The sequence below is a fragment of the Sciurus vulgaris genome, assembly GCF_902686455.1.
Source record: "Sciurus vulgaris genome assembly, chromosome: 17".
Lineage (NCBI taxonomy): Eukaryota > Metazoa > Chordata > Mammalia > Rodentia > Sciuridae > Sciurus > Sciurus vulgaris.
This window is the reverse complement of record NC_136478.1, coordinates 41919477-41938633: the sequence shown is the minus strand read 5'-3', so window position 1 is coordinate 41938633 and position 19157 is coordinate 41919477. Positions and strand designations below refer to the sequence as shown.

At 38.7% G+C, this 19157-nt stretch overlaps 1 protein-coding gene across 1 annotated transcript in view; it reads right to left on the bottom strand.

The window, feature by feature from the left end:
- GPATCH1 (G-patch domain containing 1) overlaps positions 1 to 19157 on the bottom strand; it is a 44102-nt gene that overhangs the window by 8065 nt on the left and 16880 nt on the right. Inside the window, exons 9-16 of the mRNA XM_079119898.1 lie at positions 16391 to 16470; positions 12314 to 12518; positions 9454 to 9750; positions 8328 to 8506; positions 7770 to 7897; positions 6847 to 6983; positions 6350 to 6516; positions 1082 to 1298 (exon numbers count right to left, since the gene is read on the bottom strand). Of these exons, the coding sequence (XP_078976024.1) occupies positions 1082 to 1298; positions 6350 to 6516; positions 6847 to 6983; positions 7770 to 7897; positions 8328 to 8506; positions 9454 to 9750; positions 12314 to 12518; positions 16391 to 16470 (1410 nt within the window). The remainder of the gene's footprint in view (positions 1 to 1081; positions 1299 to 6349; positions 6517 to 6846; positions 6984 to 7769; positions 7898 to 8327; positions 8507 to 9453; positions 9751 to 12313; positions 12519 to 16390; positions 16471 to 19157) is intronic.

The window sequence follows — 19157 nt, the reverse complement described above, 5'->3', positions numbered from 1 at the left end:
TATTAAACTTTTAAAATTCAAGTATATAAGATTTTGTAATTAAAAATGGGTTTTTTTCACAGAAAAAAGAAACAGATATTTGCAATCACCTAAAAAGAAAAAACAGTTGATATTTCTTTGTAACTTTTGGATTAAAGGCCCTCAAAAATTATACCCAGGTCCATCACAGAGGAGCAGGCAGAGTACTCTAACACTTAGATGGGAAATTCTGTCTACCCTCCTAACCATCTGAAAATTCTCCCACCTCTTCAGGTGCCAGATGGACTCTTTTCCTGTGCCTGAAACTTCTGGTGGGGTGAACAGAACAAGTAGGACAGGCTAATAAGCAAGTACAGGCCTTGTGGTAAGGAGGACAGACTGCCTTCCCAAGGCTACTGTGCACCAGGCAATGCATGTCTGATGGCTGACCCAGGCGTACAGTATGTCCTCAGATGGAAAACAGGAAGAACCCCTGTATGCTTCATGACCAAATGATTTTCAATAATCCTTTTTAAATTAAAAATTTATTATTTTTAAAATACTTCTCAACTAGGATAAATTGGAAAATCAATATTATTAAACACATCTATCCTAAAAATATGTTAGAGATTTATATTAGGTAGAAAAGAAAAGAATAGAATTATGGAGCTGGTAGCTCAGAGGTAGAGCACTGGCCTTGTGCTCTGGGTTCTATCCCAGAACCACACAAAAAAAGAAATCATTGATTGCTAATCACCCTGGTTAAACCCATTAAGTCCCAGGTGTTCAATTCTGCAAATATTTTAATGAAACTGACACAGCTACATTAAAATAGGTTGGAAATCATAATCTAGAGATTCTATTCTTTATTATCATTAATGATATTAATATCACTAATAATATTAATGAATACATCACTAATCATCCACGTATTACTTTTCTCAAAAAGAACAGAACTCTAAAAACCTAAATATTTCAAAGTTACCAAAAATTGTATATTTGTTGCTCAATTTAAGTTTTTCAGGCATTTCATAAGTGGGACAATGGGACATAATGGGTTAAAGTATAGACCAAATACCACTGTTTTCTCCTTTAGATTCCCAAGTCTGCAATATGGAAGTACCATGTGCCAAAGATGAGGTTTCCCCCAAGTCGATCTCTTGGGAACTTCTGAAGGTGGCCTCCTCAGTACCCTCCTGGTCATCCTCACTGTCGCCTTGTTCATCCTCAGAGGATGAGGACTTTTCATCAGAGGAGCTGGCAAAGATGGCCTTGAATAAGTCCATGGATGGGCGGCTACCTTCTCCCTCAGTCGGTGAATCCACATCTTTGTTTACCATCTGTATTAATAGTGAAATAAGAGTTAGAAATAAAGAAGCAAGGGGCTAGGGAGATAGCTCAGTTGGTAGAGTGCTTGCCTTGTAAGCACAAGGCCCTGGGTTCGATCCCCAGCCCCAAAAAAATAAAAAATAAAGAAGGGAGCCAAACATTCTAGAAGACATTCAAAGACACGTGCATGCACACATATTTACATTTATGCTTGTGTACGTTGGTATCCATAGCCACACGCAGCCTGATTAAACATTGACACTCACAGAGCATTTATTTCTGTGATGTTTCTCTACAGTGTGCTAATTAGGTGGAAGCAGCTGAAACCCCTCATGGAGACTGGTCATTAATCAGAATGGCAGAGGACCCACAAAAATAAAGTTGAGCAAAATGCCTCAGTCCTAATTTCAAGGGTCTGTCCAAACCTCCAGGGTCCAATATTAAAAGTAATGCAAAGTGTCTGCTGTAGGAAATACTGAAGAGAAAACTGGGGATCCTCCACACAAGAGAGAGGGAACCAGGAACAGATCAATAAAATGATAAGGGAAATTCCCTTTGCGATTACACCCTGTTCTTATAAAAGACGCCCCGGCGATGGATATTCAGACTAACCAAAAAAACAAAAAAAGGCAGTAATTTTATACAAACCCAGTTAAGCAAACAAGGAACAAAGGTATAAAGACATGGCCACCACTCTAAAACGGTTTATCACCTGCTGCAGAACTGGGGTAATCTAAGTAAAAGAAAGGCAGGAAAAAGACCAGGACCCACCTACAGAAGGCACTTCATCCTTCTATGTTACCACTAAAAATCCAAGTCAGAGACAAGAAAGACTGTCAAAGATGCACTTATGGGTGCCAGGGGTGGGTCGAGACTCGACTACCCAGTTCTCACTCGTGGTCAGTGGCCATTCTCTGTGCCACATCGCTTCTGACTTCTGGAGCAAGTCACATGAGGAAAACTGGTGGAATTTAGAGAGTGGAATTTAGCTAGGCAGAGTGGTGCACACCTGTAAATCCCAGCAACTCACGAGGCAGGGAGATCGTTAAGTTCAAGGCCAGCCTCTGCAACTTTGCAAGGCTCTAAACAACTTGGTGAGACTCTACCTCAAAATAGAAAATAAAAAGGGCTGGGGATATGGCTCAGTAGCAGAGTGCCCCTGGGTTAAATTCCCAGTACCAAAAAAAAAAAAAGAAAGAAAAAAAGAAAGAAAGACAGAAAAATTAAGAGAAACAGAAAAAGCAATAATAAAAGAAAGGCAGAAGTGTGTTCAGATCTTGATTTCTAAATATCATTCCCCACTAAAAAAATATCCAGAGCATCTTGGAGTAAGGACTAATTCTAAAGCTGGGACTGGGAAAAGATAAGATGAGTCCACAGCCACTTCCTGTGCCTGGAAGCAAGGCCATCCTCAGGGAATAGGAAGGACATATCAAAAAACCAGCATGAAGGAGCTCCAACTAGCCAAAACTCAGGGGAAGAGACCTTCATGAGGTCATATAGCTAATAAGTGAAAAAGTAACAACCCAGACTTTTTTCAGGCAAAAAATTTAAGTGCTATTTCAACATGATTCACAAGAAAATCAAGAAGACTTTCTAATCCAATGATCACATACAGCCAGGATCCCTTAGTGGAATTTATACTATTTAAAAATTCAGCAGTAGAGCAAGGCACAGTTATACATGCCTGTAATCTAAGCTACTCAGGAGACCAAGGCAGGAAGATCCAAGTTCAAGGCCAACCGGGGCAACACAGTGAGACTTTGTCTCAAAAATAAATAATTTTTTAAAAATGCAACAGTAAAAACCCAATGAATGGGTTCCAGATCCATGATGGCAGGGATAGTGGCAATGGCTGTAGAGCAGGCACCTAAAGCTCTGAGGGACAGACCTCTTTTCTCTGACTGTAGGAGCTGTGGTCCCCAAGGACTGGAGTGAATCCCACTGCTTTTCTGCCTCCTGCTACTTTACTCTAGACATAGACTAAGTCAAGGAAAGAAGACAGAGCAAAATAGGGAAATTAAAGGCCCACCTTTCTGACTAGAGGATGCAAAGGAGGAACCCAGAGGGTCAGAAAGTATCAGGAATGTGGTGACAAACAGGAACTCCAGAGAGTGATCCTATAAAATGGCATGTGAACTTCTGATGGATCTCTGCATTGTACAAGCATGATCTGACTCTAAACTGCAATTCAAAGGTATCAATCACAGAACTGTAGGAATTCATTGATGTAAAAAGCACAATAAAGGCTCTGAAAACTGAAATGAATCAGAACTATAGCCCACAGAAAATGGGTTGGGCCTTGTAGCCCAAACCTTACCATGTCAACTGTCTGCTATAGCAAAAGAAAAATAAGTATCAACATTCCTCTTTAGAATTTCAAGACCCCAGGGTCTCATAACAATGTTCAAACTATGTAGGATACAATTCAAAATTATTTGAGATATGAACAATCAGGAAAATCTTAATATAAAGATAATAAACATATACCAACACTGAAATGACAAAAAAGTTGGATTTATTCAAGACTTTAAAGCATCATTATAACCATGCTCCAAGAGTAGTAACAAATAAATGAAAAATAAAAAGGGTCTCAGCAGCAAGGCATGGTAATTGGGAGGCTAAGGCAGAAGGATCACAAATTCAAGGCAAGTCAGTAACTTAGCAGGACCCTGTCTTGAAATAAAAAATATAAAAGGCTAGGGATGAAGCTCAGTGGTAAAGTGCCTGTGGGTTCAATCCCCAGTACCAAAAATAAAAGGTAGGTGCTGGGGTACAGGTAGAGTATCCCTGGGTTCAATCCCCAGCCCCAGTATCACAAAAAGAAAAGCAAAGAAAAGGAAGGAAGGAAGGAAAGAAGGAAGGAAGGAAGGAAGGAAGGAAGGAAGGAAGGAAGGAAGGAAGGAAGGAAGGAAGGAAGGAAGGAAGGAAGGAAAAGAAAAAGGAAAAAATGGGGTAGGATAGGAGAGTCTCAGTAAAGAAATAAAAGATATAAAGAAGAACTAAATGGAAATTTTAGAAATGGAAAATATAATAAGCCAAGTGAAAAAATTCATTGCCTGGGCTCAGTGCAGAATGGAAATCACACTGGAAAAAGTCTGAACTTGAAAACAGATCAATAGAAAGTATCTGATTAGAACAACAAAGAAAAAAAAAAAGAGATTGACAAAAACAGAAACTGTTAGGATGATATCAAAAGGTCTAAAATTATGACATCAGAATCTCAGAAGAGGAATGAGTGTGTGGAACAGAAAAAAATTTATTTTTAAATAATGGCTGAAAATTCCAAATCTCATGAAAAACAAACTCAGAGTTCAAGCAGCTCAGCAAACCCCAAACAAAATAAATTTTTAAAAAAATGTACCCTGACGTCATAATCAAACAGCTAAAAGCCAAAGCCAAAGTAAACAGCGTGAAAGCTACCAGAGGAAAAAAATCACCTCATTACAAACAGAAGAAAAATTTGAGTGACTGCAGGTTTCTCATCAGAAACCATGGAGACCAGAAGGAAGTGGCATAAAATTTTAAAGGGCTAAGAGAAGGAAATTGCTAACTCAGGATTCTAGGCCTAGGGAATGTAGCTCAATGGTAAAGTACTTGCTTAACATGCTCACAGTCTTGAGTTCAATCCCCATCACCAAAAATAAATAAATTTTTAAAAATAAAAATTTTAAATCCAGAATTCTATACCCAGTGAAAACATCCTTCAGGAATGAAGACAAACTACAAGACATTCTCAAATGAAGGAAACTTAAGGGGATGAGCTGTTGGAACTGCTATAAAAGAAACACTCAAGGAAGTTCCTCAGAAGAAATGAAAAGAAAGGGAAACCCGGAATCTCAGGAATGATGAAACAACAACAAAATGATCTGGGTAAATAAAAAAGATGCTATTATCTCTGCATCAGTTCTTTTGAAATACGTGTAACAATGGAAAGCAAAATTTAAGCCAGAAGCAGTAGTACATGACTGTAATCCCAGTCACTCAGGAGGCTGAAGCAGGAGGATCCCAAGTTCAAGGTCAGGCTGGGCAACCTGCTAAGATCCTGCCTCAAAATGAAAGTAAAAAGGCTAGGGATGTAGCTCAGGGGTAGAGCACTGCCTAACATGCACAAGACCCTGAACTTAATCCCCAGCACAATAAATAAATAAATAAATAAACTGTACACCCACACAATGAAATACCATTCTACAAAAACAAGAAGTATATATACACAAGTATATATTCACAAGTATATATACACATATTGCTGAATCTCAAAGGTATGAGCTTTGTCTGATTTTTATATTTCATTCTGCGAGTAGCAAAACTATAGCGATAGAACACATCAGTGGTTCACAGGCGGTTGGGCCTGGGGGGACAGCCTGAGGGAGTGTTTCAGGGTGATAATAACCACCGGCAGCCTTACTATGGTGGTGGTGACACAAATCTGCATATGTGTTAAAACTCACTGAACTGTATATCCAAAAAAAGAGTCCATTTTGATATAACTTTAAAAAAATTAAATGAGGTTATTAGACACTAAAACTGAATTTTTTTCATGAAGTTCATTTTTTAACTATTAAAGAAGTCATTTTAAAAACCCCAATGGATATTTTCTCCACAAAAAAAAACACTTATTTAGAAAATCACATTTTCCAACACTACTGAGTTTTGTTTCAATGGTTGATGCTAAGTGAAAGTCACAGAGAAGTTTATTAGCCCTCCTCACATGATTAAAGTTAGGATTGAATTGTTAGATTGAAAAGCAGGCACCAACCAGCTACAACCCAGGGGCCAAATTCAATCTACCACTTATTTCTATAAGTAAAGCTTTATTGGAACATAGCCATACTCAGTCATTTACATAGTTGCCTACGGCTTCTTTCATACCCAACAGCAGAATTGAATAGTTGCAATCAAGACAATTTGGCCCACAAAGCCTAAAATATTTAATATTTTGCCCTTACAGAGAAAGTTTGCTAACCCTGCTACTGAGTAATGAGAAGAAAGCATCACCATAGAGAAAGCCCAAGGTTACTGTCAGCCAGGCAAAGAGAACTTCCCTGGAAGCCCCAAATACCTTATTTGAGAGTGGTTCCAGTACATGCTCCTCCTCTTTGTTTACTATTGGACTGGACTCTTGTTTAGGTGGACCAACTTTTGATCTAGCCAAACTTAAAAATTCACTAATGGAATCTTCTTTCTTTTCTTGTTTAGATGTATCCCACCTGGATGGTTTCCTTGACTCTGAAAGGTAGGACATGGACATAACATTGCACGTAAATGGCAAGTTCTTCACTGCTGTTCTTTCATTCAGTAAGAACGTCAGTGCACCTACAATGGGCCAGTGCTATACAAGGTGCTAAGGATGGGTCAGAGACAGCCCTGACCCCAAAGAGGAAACATCTGCCCCATTCTTACATGAGCTAACTTACGAAGATGAGCAATACACTCAGTAGAGGGAGAGAGTGCACCATGTGTATGTGCCCTTAGGACTAGACCACCTATTACCTGTGTTTTCCCAACTGGTGAAGAGTGAGACCCTGAAGCACATAGACCCCAGGAAGCCCTACTCACTGTCAGGACCACGGTGCTGTGGTACTTTGTCACTTGATGCTTGGGTTGTGGGCGAGGAAGATGTCTCTGGTAATGTCAAAAAGTTGAAGACTGAGTATTTGTCACGTTTCACTCTTGGTAGGCCAACTAAAGTTGAACTGGGGGTTGAAAAGGAAAAAAGATACAATTTCAATAAAAACTGCTAGGATAAAATCCACTTCTTATAAAGTTTTCTGTTGCACAGTTGCACATTTTTCACCAGCTTTCCTACTTGACTATAGGGTTCCCTAAAATGCTTTCACTTCTCAAAGCAATTCGTGAATTTTAAATGGCTCAGTTTTTTTTGTTTTTTGTTTTTTGTTTTTTGTACTGGGATGCTTAACCAACTGAGGCATATCCCCAACCCTTTTTATATTTTTTATTTAGAGACAGGGTCTTGCTGAGTTGCTTAGGGCTTCACTCAAATGGCTCACTTTAGAACCCATGAGTTTTTTTATCTTATTACAGTAAATGCTAGAATGTAATTGTGAAAATGAATTTCTACCAAGGAAAAGTTCCACTGCTAAAAACATATATTTTTCTAACCAAGTCTGGTTCAACTGTATATGCTTTATGGCAATGTTTATAATCAAATCATTTAAATGTAAACCACATAAGGAGCATTAAAATGATGGCAGAGGCATTAAATTTTCATAACTAGACATCTCCTAGTTTCATATCTTCAATATGGAATAGAGTTTGCTATCTGGATATTTGTTTTTTGTTTTTTGGATTTCTTTTTGGCAAAAAATTAATAGAAGTTAACCAAGTCTGCAAAATTTGCAACTCCAAAAATTTACAAGTTTATCTAGAGAAAGGGAACTTAAAAGGGTATGTGAGGAGAAAGAGCTTTCGTATGGGGGACTGGGTTTTGTACTGATGTAAAGACAGGTTTATCAACTTACTCTGGATAAGGGTCAGGGACGTTAAACCTCTTACACAGAAGCTTATCAGGGTGCCACTCAAATGTGTCTCGGGTAAGCTTTCCAAACATCTTCATCTTCACAGCTGACTGCTTGTCATTAACATCATTCTGCAAAAAGACATGATCCAGTTTCATCAAGTGGTCACACAACTGACCTGACTGCTCTTCCACTTTAAAATGTTCAAGCCTAATTCCCTGGCATTTCCACCAAAAATAAATAAATAAATATATATTCAAGCTATTGTCTAGCATTACAAAGAAGCACATGCCATAACATTTTTTGCTTAAGTACCTTGGAAGCTAAAGCATAAAAGTGTTTCTTATTCTACTGTGCCCTGTGTATTTTGATCTTTTCACTGAGAGACTTAAAATATTTAGCTGTTGTTTTAATTTTAAAATTTACTGGGGAGCTGGGGGTGTAGCTTAGTGGTAGAGCTATGTAGCAGGTTGGAGGAGTAGGGGAGGGTAGGATGGGGTGGGAAGGGATAGGATGGATAGGATAGAATCATATTCTAGTAGGAACATGATAGAAACAGACCTCTTGGTCCCGAGGGACTTCAACTTGATCTGAATCATCTTCCTCTTTGGCATGAGTGAACCTGGAGGACAAGGTTGAATGGGAAGACACGTACAGCTGGGCTGCCCGAGCAAACTCTTCCCGCTCACGGCCTCGCTCCCATTCGGTCATACTAGGATCCAGGCAATGTTCCAGAGCATCTATGGCACAGGGAAAAAGATACTGCTTCACTTCTAGGGAAAAGATGGGGCTTAAAGGAGACCATGTGGTGGGCATCACTGTATTCCTGTGTCATTCACCACAGGAAACACACATCCTTATCCCTATGCTTGTGGATACAAGTGGTGTTGAGTAGTACTTCTCATGTAATATTGCTCTTTCCTTTAATATGATGCTTTTATTGAATTCTGTCTACATAGAACAGAGAAAAATGTTTGGAAGGGCAACATCTGGTTGAATCTTGAAAAGCAAGGACCTTATCTGTCATCACTTCCAAACAGTGATAAGTTCATCCCAACTATATTCCTGTCTTGACAGAAAATCACTCTCTAACCTTTTTCTTTAGTTCTACAAATGAACAGTAGGGGGCGCAGATTCTTAGAAGAGAGTGAAGGCACAGTAAAGGGACTTTACACTTCCCAAAGATCTGTTTTTGAAAAACAACCCCTTGAATTTGTTAAGAACCTGTCACAAGAACTACTGTGCATATTCCTTGCCGTGTTTACTTCATTGACCATAGAGTGATATTTCTCTTCATATAATGTTCAATAACCAACTATCCAGTTAAATCAAATTTTAGACTATGATTCAGGACTGGACAGTTAGGATCTTAAGCAAAAGCAAGAGATGATGTTGTTTTCTTGGTGAGAAAGGTAACACTTCTAAAAGTTAAGCATTTGTAAACAGTAAATTAATTTAACATTAGCCACTGCCAAGGCATACTTTGACTTAAACAGCTCTTTCAGACCTGAGATACATAAAAACACAGGCTGATTGTTCTTAGGTCAAGAGCCAGGGCCTAAAACCTTTGCAGCAGACAAGTGAAAACACTGGCGGAACTGAATACTTTAAATCTGGGACTAGAATCGGAATAGACAATGTGACCCCACCCTGGCTGAGGTGTTAGAGACACAGGCTTAGTACACACCTTTCTGACCCTTTTTTACATGTACTAAGAACTCTTCATATCGTTTTTGTTTTTCTGGATCTTTAGCAAAAGGTTTGAAGTTGCTGGCTCTTGTGGTGGCTGTCCCAGCACCCAAGGCCATGCGCCAAGAGCAGTGTCCGAGGTCTGGTGACGAGGGTTGAAGTCTGCTGCTTGAGGCATTCTGGGCCAGACTCCTGGCCTTGAGTTGAGCTGCTTTCAGGTCAGTTGCCTGCTTCAATTCTTTGATTCTCTCTCTATCTTTTTGGGACAGGAACTCTAACACTGAAGTAGCTGAACCTAAAAAAAATTGTAGTAAGTAAAGATGAAAAGTATCACAGTATATTTATATTTCTCTGTATGTATATTTTCAATATTACAAATTTACATAATTGGAAATGAATATTTTATGTTTAGTGTTTCACCTGACTCATATGTCTCTGTGACCCTGAGAGCAGTAAAATAATGAAACTCATATTTTATAGTTGACAAAAATGGAGGCTAATACTTGGATATTTATGTAAGCGTAAGGGCATAGCAGTGCATGCCTGTAATCCCAACTACTCAGAAGGCTGAAGCAGGAAGATTACGAGTTCAAGGCACCCCAGAAAATACAATGCAACCCTGTCTGAACTGGGTATACAACGGTAAAGCATTTGCCTAAAATGCACAAGGCCTTGGGTTCTACCCCAGCATGATCAAAAAACAAAACAAAACAAAAATGTTAAGACCACAGTCCTGCCAGCATAAGCCCTGGTTCAGAGCATAGAGCTATCCACCAAGTGCTCACTCCTGACTCCACACCAGGCATTGGCCCAGGGGCTGGAGGACTTTGCAAATAAGATCCCTCATTTATACTAGTGAGGGAGATGGGCAGGAAAAAAGCCGACGATGAAAAAGGAGGGGACGTGACTGTGGGTGACTTAGGAGAGCAGGCTGGGAAGAGGGAGGGAAAGGGGAAGATAATTAGTTTATATGGTGGTCAATGAAGGCCCAGAAGGCCTCTTAAAGAGATAATACTTGAGATAAATCCTAAGTAAAAGATGGAATCCTGGCTGGCAAGTTCAAGGGCAGAAAGGGGGACCATGAAGCTAACTGCAGGGAGGTTAAAAGAAAAGAGTGTAATATGTGGCTTGAAAGGTAAGCCAGGACTGGGCACTGTAGCACATGTCTACAACCCCAGTGGCTCAGGAGGTTTAGACAGGAGGATCACCAAGTTCAAGGTCAACCTCTGCCACCCACCCCCCCCCAAAAAAAAAAAAAAAAAAAACGCAGGCTTGGGCAGGGCTGGATTGTATTTAAGTATGAGAGGCACCAGAGCATGGTAGGAACTAACTGAAGTAATGTGGCCCATCTAGTTACTGTTGAGGGGAATGAACCAAAAGGGGAAGGAGGGAAAATAAGAAGACCAAAAAGGAGGTTGCTGCCACAGTGGAGGTAACAAGATGGTGGCTAGACCTGGGTGGGAGCAGCAGAAATGCAGATAAGTGGACAGAGTCCTCGTGTATGCTGGAGGTAGAGCTGAAAGAACTTGCCAGAGGAGGAAGGAAAAGAGAAAAACTAAGAATCAGGACTCTTCCATTCTAGTCTGAGTGGTAGTCTTGGGGAATAATGTGGGGGATCCAGATTTCTGTGTTGGTTGATTATATTCAAGATACCATTAGCTCCCAAATGGCAATGTTGCAGAGTATGAGCCCCTGAAAGTCCAAGGCCACTTGTCATGGTGGGTCTTTTTTGCTGCACCCTGCAGCGCATTCTCCATGTTTTCCACACTTATAGGTACACTCATTCTTTTTAGGCTTTCAGAAGACAAGTTGCACAACCTCCTTCACCCCAGGGAGAAAAAGCATACTTTCCCAGGCCATGCAGAAAAGGCACACATGTCCCCAGTCTTAACCACATTCCTAGATAAGTATTATAAGCCTGAAAACACCTGAGCTTTAGGTAAAGGCTGATTTTATGACAGAACCCAAACTGAAAGAGGAAAACAGGTCTTAATAAGTTAAGGACATGCAGACTAGTACATACTTGTTTGCTCTCCCTCCCCCTCTCCCTCCCCCTTTCCCTCTCTTTCTTTCTTACTTATTTAACTTGCTGCTACTAGAGACTGAACCCAGAGGCACTTTACCACTTAGCAACATCTCCAGCACTTTTTTTTTTTTTTTTTTTTGCGATGCTGGGGATTGAACCCAGGGCCCTGTGCTTGCGAGGCAAGCACTCTACCAACTGAGCTATATCCCCAGCCCTTTTTATTTTTTATTTTGAGATATGGTGTCCCTATGTTGCTGAGGGTCTTCTTCAGTTGCTGAACTGGTCTCAAACTTGTAATTCTACTACCTTAGCCTCCTGAGTCACAGGAATTATAGACATGTGCCACCACACCTGGCCATATGCTGCTGACAATAAGTAACATTATTCCTACAACTTGAGAATACAAAAGCACGCAAAGAACTGCAGTGGGAAAACCACAACTTTCCAAGCTGGGTGTGGTGGTATACATCTGCCCACCTGTAATCCCAGTTACTCAGGAGACTTAGCAGGAGAATCACAAATTCAAGGACAACCCAGACAGTTTAGCAACACTGTATCTCAAAATAAAAAATAAAAAGGGCTGGGGGTGCTGGGGATATGGCTCAGTTGGTACCTGCCTCACAAGGGTTCAATCCCCAGCACTGAAAAAAAAAAAAAAAAAAAAAAAAAGGGCTAGGGATGTTTGCTCAGTGGTAGAGCATGTTCAAGGCCCTGGGTTCAATTCCCAGCACTTAAAAAAAAAGGGGGGGCAAAAAACACACCTTTTCATTTTGACTTTGATGAGAATAATTGTTTTAAATGTAATGATTTCAATCTTTTCCATGATACATACTTTGAACAGGCGTCTCTCCTAGCAACTCTGCCCGCTTGCAGGCATTCAGCTGGTGCCTACTATGTGTCCCTGGGTCTTGTGCTGCCTTTCCAGCTGACTCTGATAACACCTGAAGTAAGTGGGAGTTCTCCGAGGTTGCAGTTACCACAGGTCTGAAATAATGCACCGGTCGATAGTCTTTTGGCAATTCAGGGGGTGGATAAATCTTAATGAAACAAAATAAAACCCAGAAAATAAAGATTAAGATCATGTTAAATTTAATCAAAAAAACCCTTTATCTCTGAGCATTGTTAACCCCACCTCTTCCCAGGCTGACATTCAGCAGATAGGCAACAGTGGATTGGCCAGGCCAGGTGTCCAGTAAGCATCCCTGAGGGTCACCAGAACCACACTGTTTCAATGTTCACACAATTTGAATGTCACCCTTGACCAGTTCTACATATAGATACTACGATGCATGTGTTATATGATGAGAACAGTAAAGATGATAACAGATAACACAGTATAATGGCCCACATGCAGAACTGCCCCACTGCAAAGCAGAAAACTTAGAAAAGTATGATTTGAGACTTTGGAAAAAATAATATCTTCAAATTAGTTACTTTTAAATTCAGAATTCTTTTTTCTATGTCCAGTTCCAAGTTGAAACTTAAAGTCTTTCTTTTTGATCCAAAGTATTTTTAATTGAAAAGCTGACAAAGTGCCAGGTATTGGGTTGTACACCTATAATCGGAGGTAGCTCAGTGGTAGAGCACCCCCAAGATTCAAACCCCAGTACCAAAAACAAACAAACAAAAACACTGACTAAACTGAAGTTGAAAAATATTTGGGAAATCTGAAAGTCTGTAATTCTGAAGGCATTAATGATGGCAGAACAGATAAAGACAGTATTGCTTTCTTTTTTGTAGTGCTAGAGATTGAACCCAGGACCTCATATATGGTGGCAGGTGCTCTACCACTGAGTTACATCCCCAGCTCAGCATTAGATTTTTTTCCTTTCTAAATATATATATACATATATATACTTTTTTATTAGAGCATTATAGTTGAACATCATATTTGAGTTTATTTTGACAAAATCATACATGTATGGAATTTGACTTAGACTTTCCCTTTCCTTCCTCACCCCATTCTCCTCCCTCTACCTTTTCCTTTCACATATTTATTTACTTATGTTTGATTGGTCCTTTTTACCAATTCATAAAGGTGGAATTCCCTGTGGTATATTTATATATACACGCAACATGATTTTGTTAAATTCATCTGTATTTCCTCCCCTTTCCTGTCCCTCCCACCTCCCTCTCAATCACCTCTACTCCACTGATCTTCCTTATCATCTTTATGACATCCAACTCCCCCCAGCCCTGCTTTTTGCACTTATTTTGTTCTAGCTTTCACATATGAGAGAAAACATTCAACCCTTAATTTTCTGGGTCTGGCTTATTTCACTTGGCAGTATGTTTTCCATTTCCATTTATTTACCAGCAAATGCCATAATTTCATTATCCATTATGACTGAGTAAAACTCCATTGTGTATATATACCACATTTTCTTAATCCATTCATCTATTGGCAGGCCTCTGGGCTGGCGCCATAATTTGGTTATTGTGAATTGTGCTGCTATAAGCAATGATGTGGTTGTATCACTATAGTATGCTGATTTAATTTGGATAAATATCAAGGAGTAGTGAGCTGAGTCATATGGTGGTTCCATTTCCAGTTTTTGAGGAAACTGCCTACTGCTTTCCAGAATGGTTGTACTAATTTGCAGTCCCACCAACAATATATGAGTGTACCTTTTCCCCCACATCCTTGCCAACATTTATTATTATTTGTATTTTTGTACTTGCCATCCTGACTAGAGTGAGATGAAATCTTAGTGTAGTTTTTGGTACCAGGGATTGAAACCAGAGGCGCTTAACTACTAAACCATAATCATATCCCCAATCCTTTTCTTCTTTTTCTTTTTTCCTTCTGAGACAGGGTCTCACTAAGTTGCTTAGGGTCTCACTAAATTGTTGAGGTTGGCCTAGAACTTGCAATCCTTCTGCCTCAGCCTACCAAGTTGCTGGTGTTACAGGCATGCACCACTGCACCTAGCTGTTTCTTCTGCTCATTTATTAATTGGGTATTTGTATTTTTGGTGTAAAGTTTTTTTGACTTCTTTAAATATTCTGGATATTAATCCCCTGTAATATGAGGAATAGCTGGCAAAAATTTTTCTCCTTTCTATAGGCTCTCTCCATGTTCTTAATCACTCCCTTGGCTATGCAGAAGCATTTTAATTTGATGGCATCCCACTTATTGTTTCTTGGTTTTATTTCTTGAGCTTCAGGGGTCTTGTTAAGGAAGTTGGTGCCTGTACCAATATATTGGAGTATTTTCTTCTAGCAGTTGCAAAGTTTCTTGTCTGATTTCTAAGTCTTTGATCCACTTTCATTTGATTTTTGTGCAAGGTGAGAGACAGGGATCTAGTTTCACTCTTCTACATATGGCTATCCAGTTTTCCCAGCACCATTTGTTAAAAAGGCTATCTTTTCTCCAACATATATTTTTGGTACCTTAGTCAAATATCAGATGACTGTATCTATGTGGGTTTGTCTCTGTCTTCTATTCTATTTCATTGGTCTTCATGTCTATTTTAATGCCAATATGATGCTGTTTTTGTTACTACAGCTCTGTAGTATAATTTGAGATCAGGTATCATGATGCTTCCTGCATCCCTCTTCTAGCTCAGAATTGCTTTGGCTATTCTGGGTCTCTTATTCTTCCAAATAAATTTAAAGATTTTTTTTTCTAATTCTGTGAAGAATGTCATTGGTATTTTTATGGGAATTGCGCTGAATCTGTATATTGCTTTCAGTCATATTGCCATTTTGACAACATTAATTCTGCCTAAGAACATGGGAGGTTTTCCATCATCTAAGATCTAAGTCTTTAATTTCTTTCTTCAGAGTTCTAGAATTTTCATTGTAGAGAACTTTAACCTCCTGGGTTAAATTAATTCCCAAGTATTTTTTTTTCCCCCTTAGGTTATTTTGAATGTGATAGCTTTCATGATTTCTTTCTCAGCAGAATCACTCTTGGAATATAGGAAAGCTATTGATTTATGAATGTTGATCTTGTATCCTGCTACTTTGCTGAATTCATTTATCAGTTCTAGAGATCTTCTGGTAGTATTAGATATTTTTAAATAATTGCACTAAACAGTATCTCACTCAGTATAATAAACACATATTAACAGATCTTTTGATTATCTTCTAGATTTGTTGTATGTTTGGTTGTTGGTTTTTGTACTGAGGATTGAACCCATTTGCTAGGTAAGTGCTTGACTACTGAACTATATTCCCAGTACTTTTTTAAATTTTAAGACAGATGTTGCTAAGTAGCCTAGGCTGGCCTTGAACTTGTGATCCTCCTGCCTTAGCCTGCTAGCAGCTATAATTATAGGTATGCTGTTTTCTAGATTTTGTAGCTTCCAGAAAGTGGGAAGTGAGTCAACTCTGAACTCTAGCAGGTGAAGCCCTGGCCCCTTTCTGGCTATGGCACTTAGGCCCAGGTGCACACTGGACTGGTGTATGGAATTTTCTTCTTTGGATGAGAGCTATTTGAGCCTGGGATTTATTCCTATCTGTATGCATTTATTTAGAACCCCAGGCCTTATGCATATACACACTCTATTATTGAGTAACATCCGAAGCCCAATCCTTTTTAACCTTGAACCCAAAGTTGAATGAGTACATCAAACCATTTTAAAATTACTCTTCCTCTTCATACATGTAAAAACCTTACATTCTCCCTTAATGTTATTTGACATTTCTGGTAATAATAGCAGCTTGTATGTGTCCAATACTTTAAAAGATTAGCAACTGGATATTTTGAACACAACATTGCTACTGATTGACCTTTCTAAAGCAGAACATGTTTTTCTGGACAACTTCTAGTAACTAGACTATTGCTTTTTGAATCCAGAATGTCCTTATCTTTTCAAATAATATCATAATTCAGATTACTCAGTAGCAAATATTTTAAGGACCAAATCAATAAAGAAATTTTTAAATAAAAAGTTGTTCTTACTTTCTTAGATGATAAAGATTTAGAAGCCAAGGAAAATCCATCCAAAATTTTGCCAATATATCGAAGATCTTTCTCTGATTCTACAAAAATGATGTAATTGATTAATTCCAGAAGTACAGGCAATTAGAGTGAGACAAAAGACACGAGCTCCTTATCTCCAAGAACATAAATTATACATGTCATAGGTGTTATCACTATAAGGTAGCAGTAAGGAGAAAACAGAATGGCACAGAAAGCCTCACACCTCTGTTGACACAGTGACTGGTGGCCCAGCCTGTACCGCCCATGGCTGATTAATTACCCAGACATGAGGATATGACCTCCCAAGACAAAAGACCTTAGGTCCTGAGCCTACAGATAACTCTATGAAGTAAAAACCTCAAGAAAAACCATTAAGAGGACAAGTATGGGTAAAAATTAAAAAACCTTAGCTGTGAGAGTAATCTCTAAAACCAAGTAAAGAACCCCCACAAGGTGGCTACCCCAATTTCCTTAGCAACAAATCCAAGTAAGTTACAAAAGACAACATAATCAGGTCAGCCGGTAATCTAACCTGAGCACAACTTAAAAGGTACTTTGTCTGTTTCACAAATGAAATTCTAACAGGAGATAAAGATCACAAACTGAAGAAACTGAATGACCAACGCCTTCCACACCCAGAGCTGGGGACTGTCAACTAGTCATGGAGACAATCTCATTGACAAAGGTACTTTGATTCTCAAGGACTCACTGCACAAAGTGATTATGGCAAAAGGTCTATTTACACAAGCCGCATTTTTTATACCCAAAAGCCCCTTCTACAGGACAACCTTGAACACTTACCTAAGCTAAGTGTTCAGTCCAAAAGCATGCCCACCCCACAGTGCAGGTGAGCTAAGGTTTTGAGCAGTTGATAATACAGCACCACCATGTAATTACCCTCCGCACAAAATCATTTTGCACTTCAAGTGAGTTGAACTTTTCTCTTAGTTCTTAAAATTCTAGAGGACAATTTGGGATTAAATTTTACTTCCCTGGAATTTTGTATTCTTTTAAAATCCAAATATTTCACTTTCACTGTTTTATTCTAAAGAATTTTGAAGAAGTAACAAATGTATATAAAGATAGAGCCACAAGAATATTCATTATGACCTACAGACAATGGAAAAAATATGAACAATTTAAAAGTCAATCAAGGAGGTTGTTGGGTAAAATGAAGATAGTGAAAGCAACCATGCGGTCAAAACTATAGACGTTGTGGCCTTGGGGGTGGGAGAAGGGACAAAGATGAGACATACAGGGGAAGCTCCAGAGCTCAGGGGAGGTGCTCTCCAGGCTCCGCAGAGGAGGGGTGCTATATAAGCAAAAGGTGAAAGATTTGGCTCAGAAGGCAGATTTAAGGGGCTGAGGGTGAGACTCAGTGGAAGAGTGCTTGCTTATTATGCGTGAGGTCCTGGGTTTGAGCCCCAGTTCCACACACACACACAAAAAGGCAGATTTAAATATGTATGTTATTATATACTATTAAGTATTATAGAATTTATATACTGATTTAGTTAATTACATATATTAATTATTGCTATAATTAATATGATTAATAATTAATTGGGATTAATATACAGAATAGTATCAATTTCATTCCCCTACCAGTTTCTAAGTATACTTAATAATTAACATATTGGGGGGAGAGTAGGGGGGGAGAAAAAAAATAACAGAATGAATCAAAAACTATTACCCTAGGTAAATATATGATTACGCAAATGGTATGCCTCTACTTCATGTACAGAGAAACAAGATGTATCCCATTTGTTTACAATAAAAATGAATTTTTAAAAAATGAAAAAAATAATAATTAACATATTACATGATTAAATAATATAAATAGCATGCATATTAAAAGTATTAATATATTGATAACTACATAATGTAAAATATGAATAATTAGCATGCAATTATATATTTAATATAATTATAATATAATAATATAGTATGATAACATATTAGTGTTAATATGTCATCATCTTTCAAGTTATGAAAATTATTTATGATCTTGGTAGAAAAATCAGAAAACTACAAGTAAGCAAAAGTAGCCTAATTACCACCCTGAGGTAATGCCTACTAACCCTGGTGTGCATATCATCTGGTGTTCTGTGTAAAAAAATAGATTCTTATATGTACATATGTATTTTATATATTTTTTAATATATACATAAATATATGTATATTTTTAGTTGCAGATGTACACAATAGCTTTATTTTATTTGTTTATTTATATGTGGTGCTGAGGATTGAACCCAGTGCCTCACACGTGGTAGGCAAGTGCTCTACCGCTGAGCCACATCCCAGCCCCAAACCATAGGTTCTTTACGTGGCGATGACACTAGTGGCCGTTCACACTTATACAGAGCTTGCTCTGTGCCGCCTGTTCTTAGCTCTTTATGTATAGTAGCACCTCCATAAGCTAGGTATGTCACAGTCATCTCATCTTCCAGGCAAGGATATGGAGGCACAGAGAGGTACATAAGTTGCCCAAGGCTGCAGCTGATAAATGGGGAGAGCCAGGTCTAGAATTCAGGCAGACTGTCCCGCGTTTTGTTTCTAACCTTATATAAACTTAAAAACTGTGTACACCAGTTCTTTTTCTTCTAGAAATGTATAGCAGACATGTCTTTGAGAGCTGATGCTCACACTCATATATTCCTCTGTAATATTTAGATTACTTCAACATGAAAATTGGAGAGATTTGAGGTGAGTGAGTGAGTGTGTGTGTGTGTGTGTGTGTGTGTGT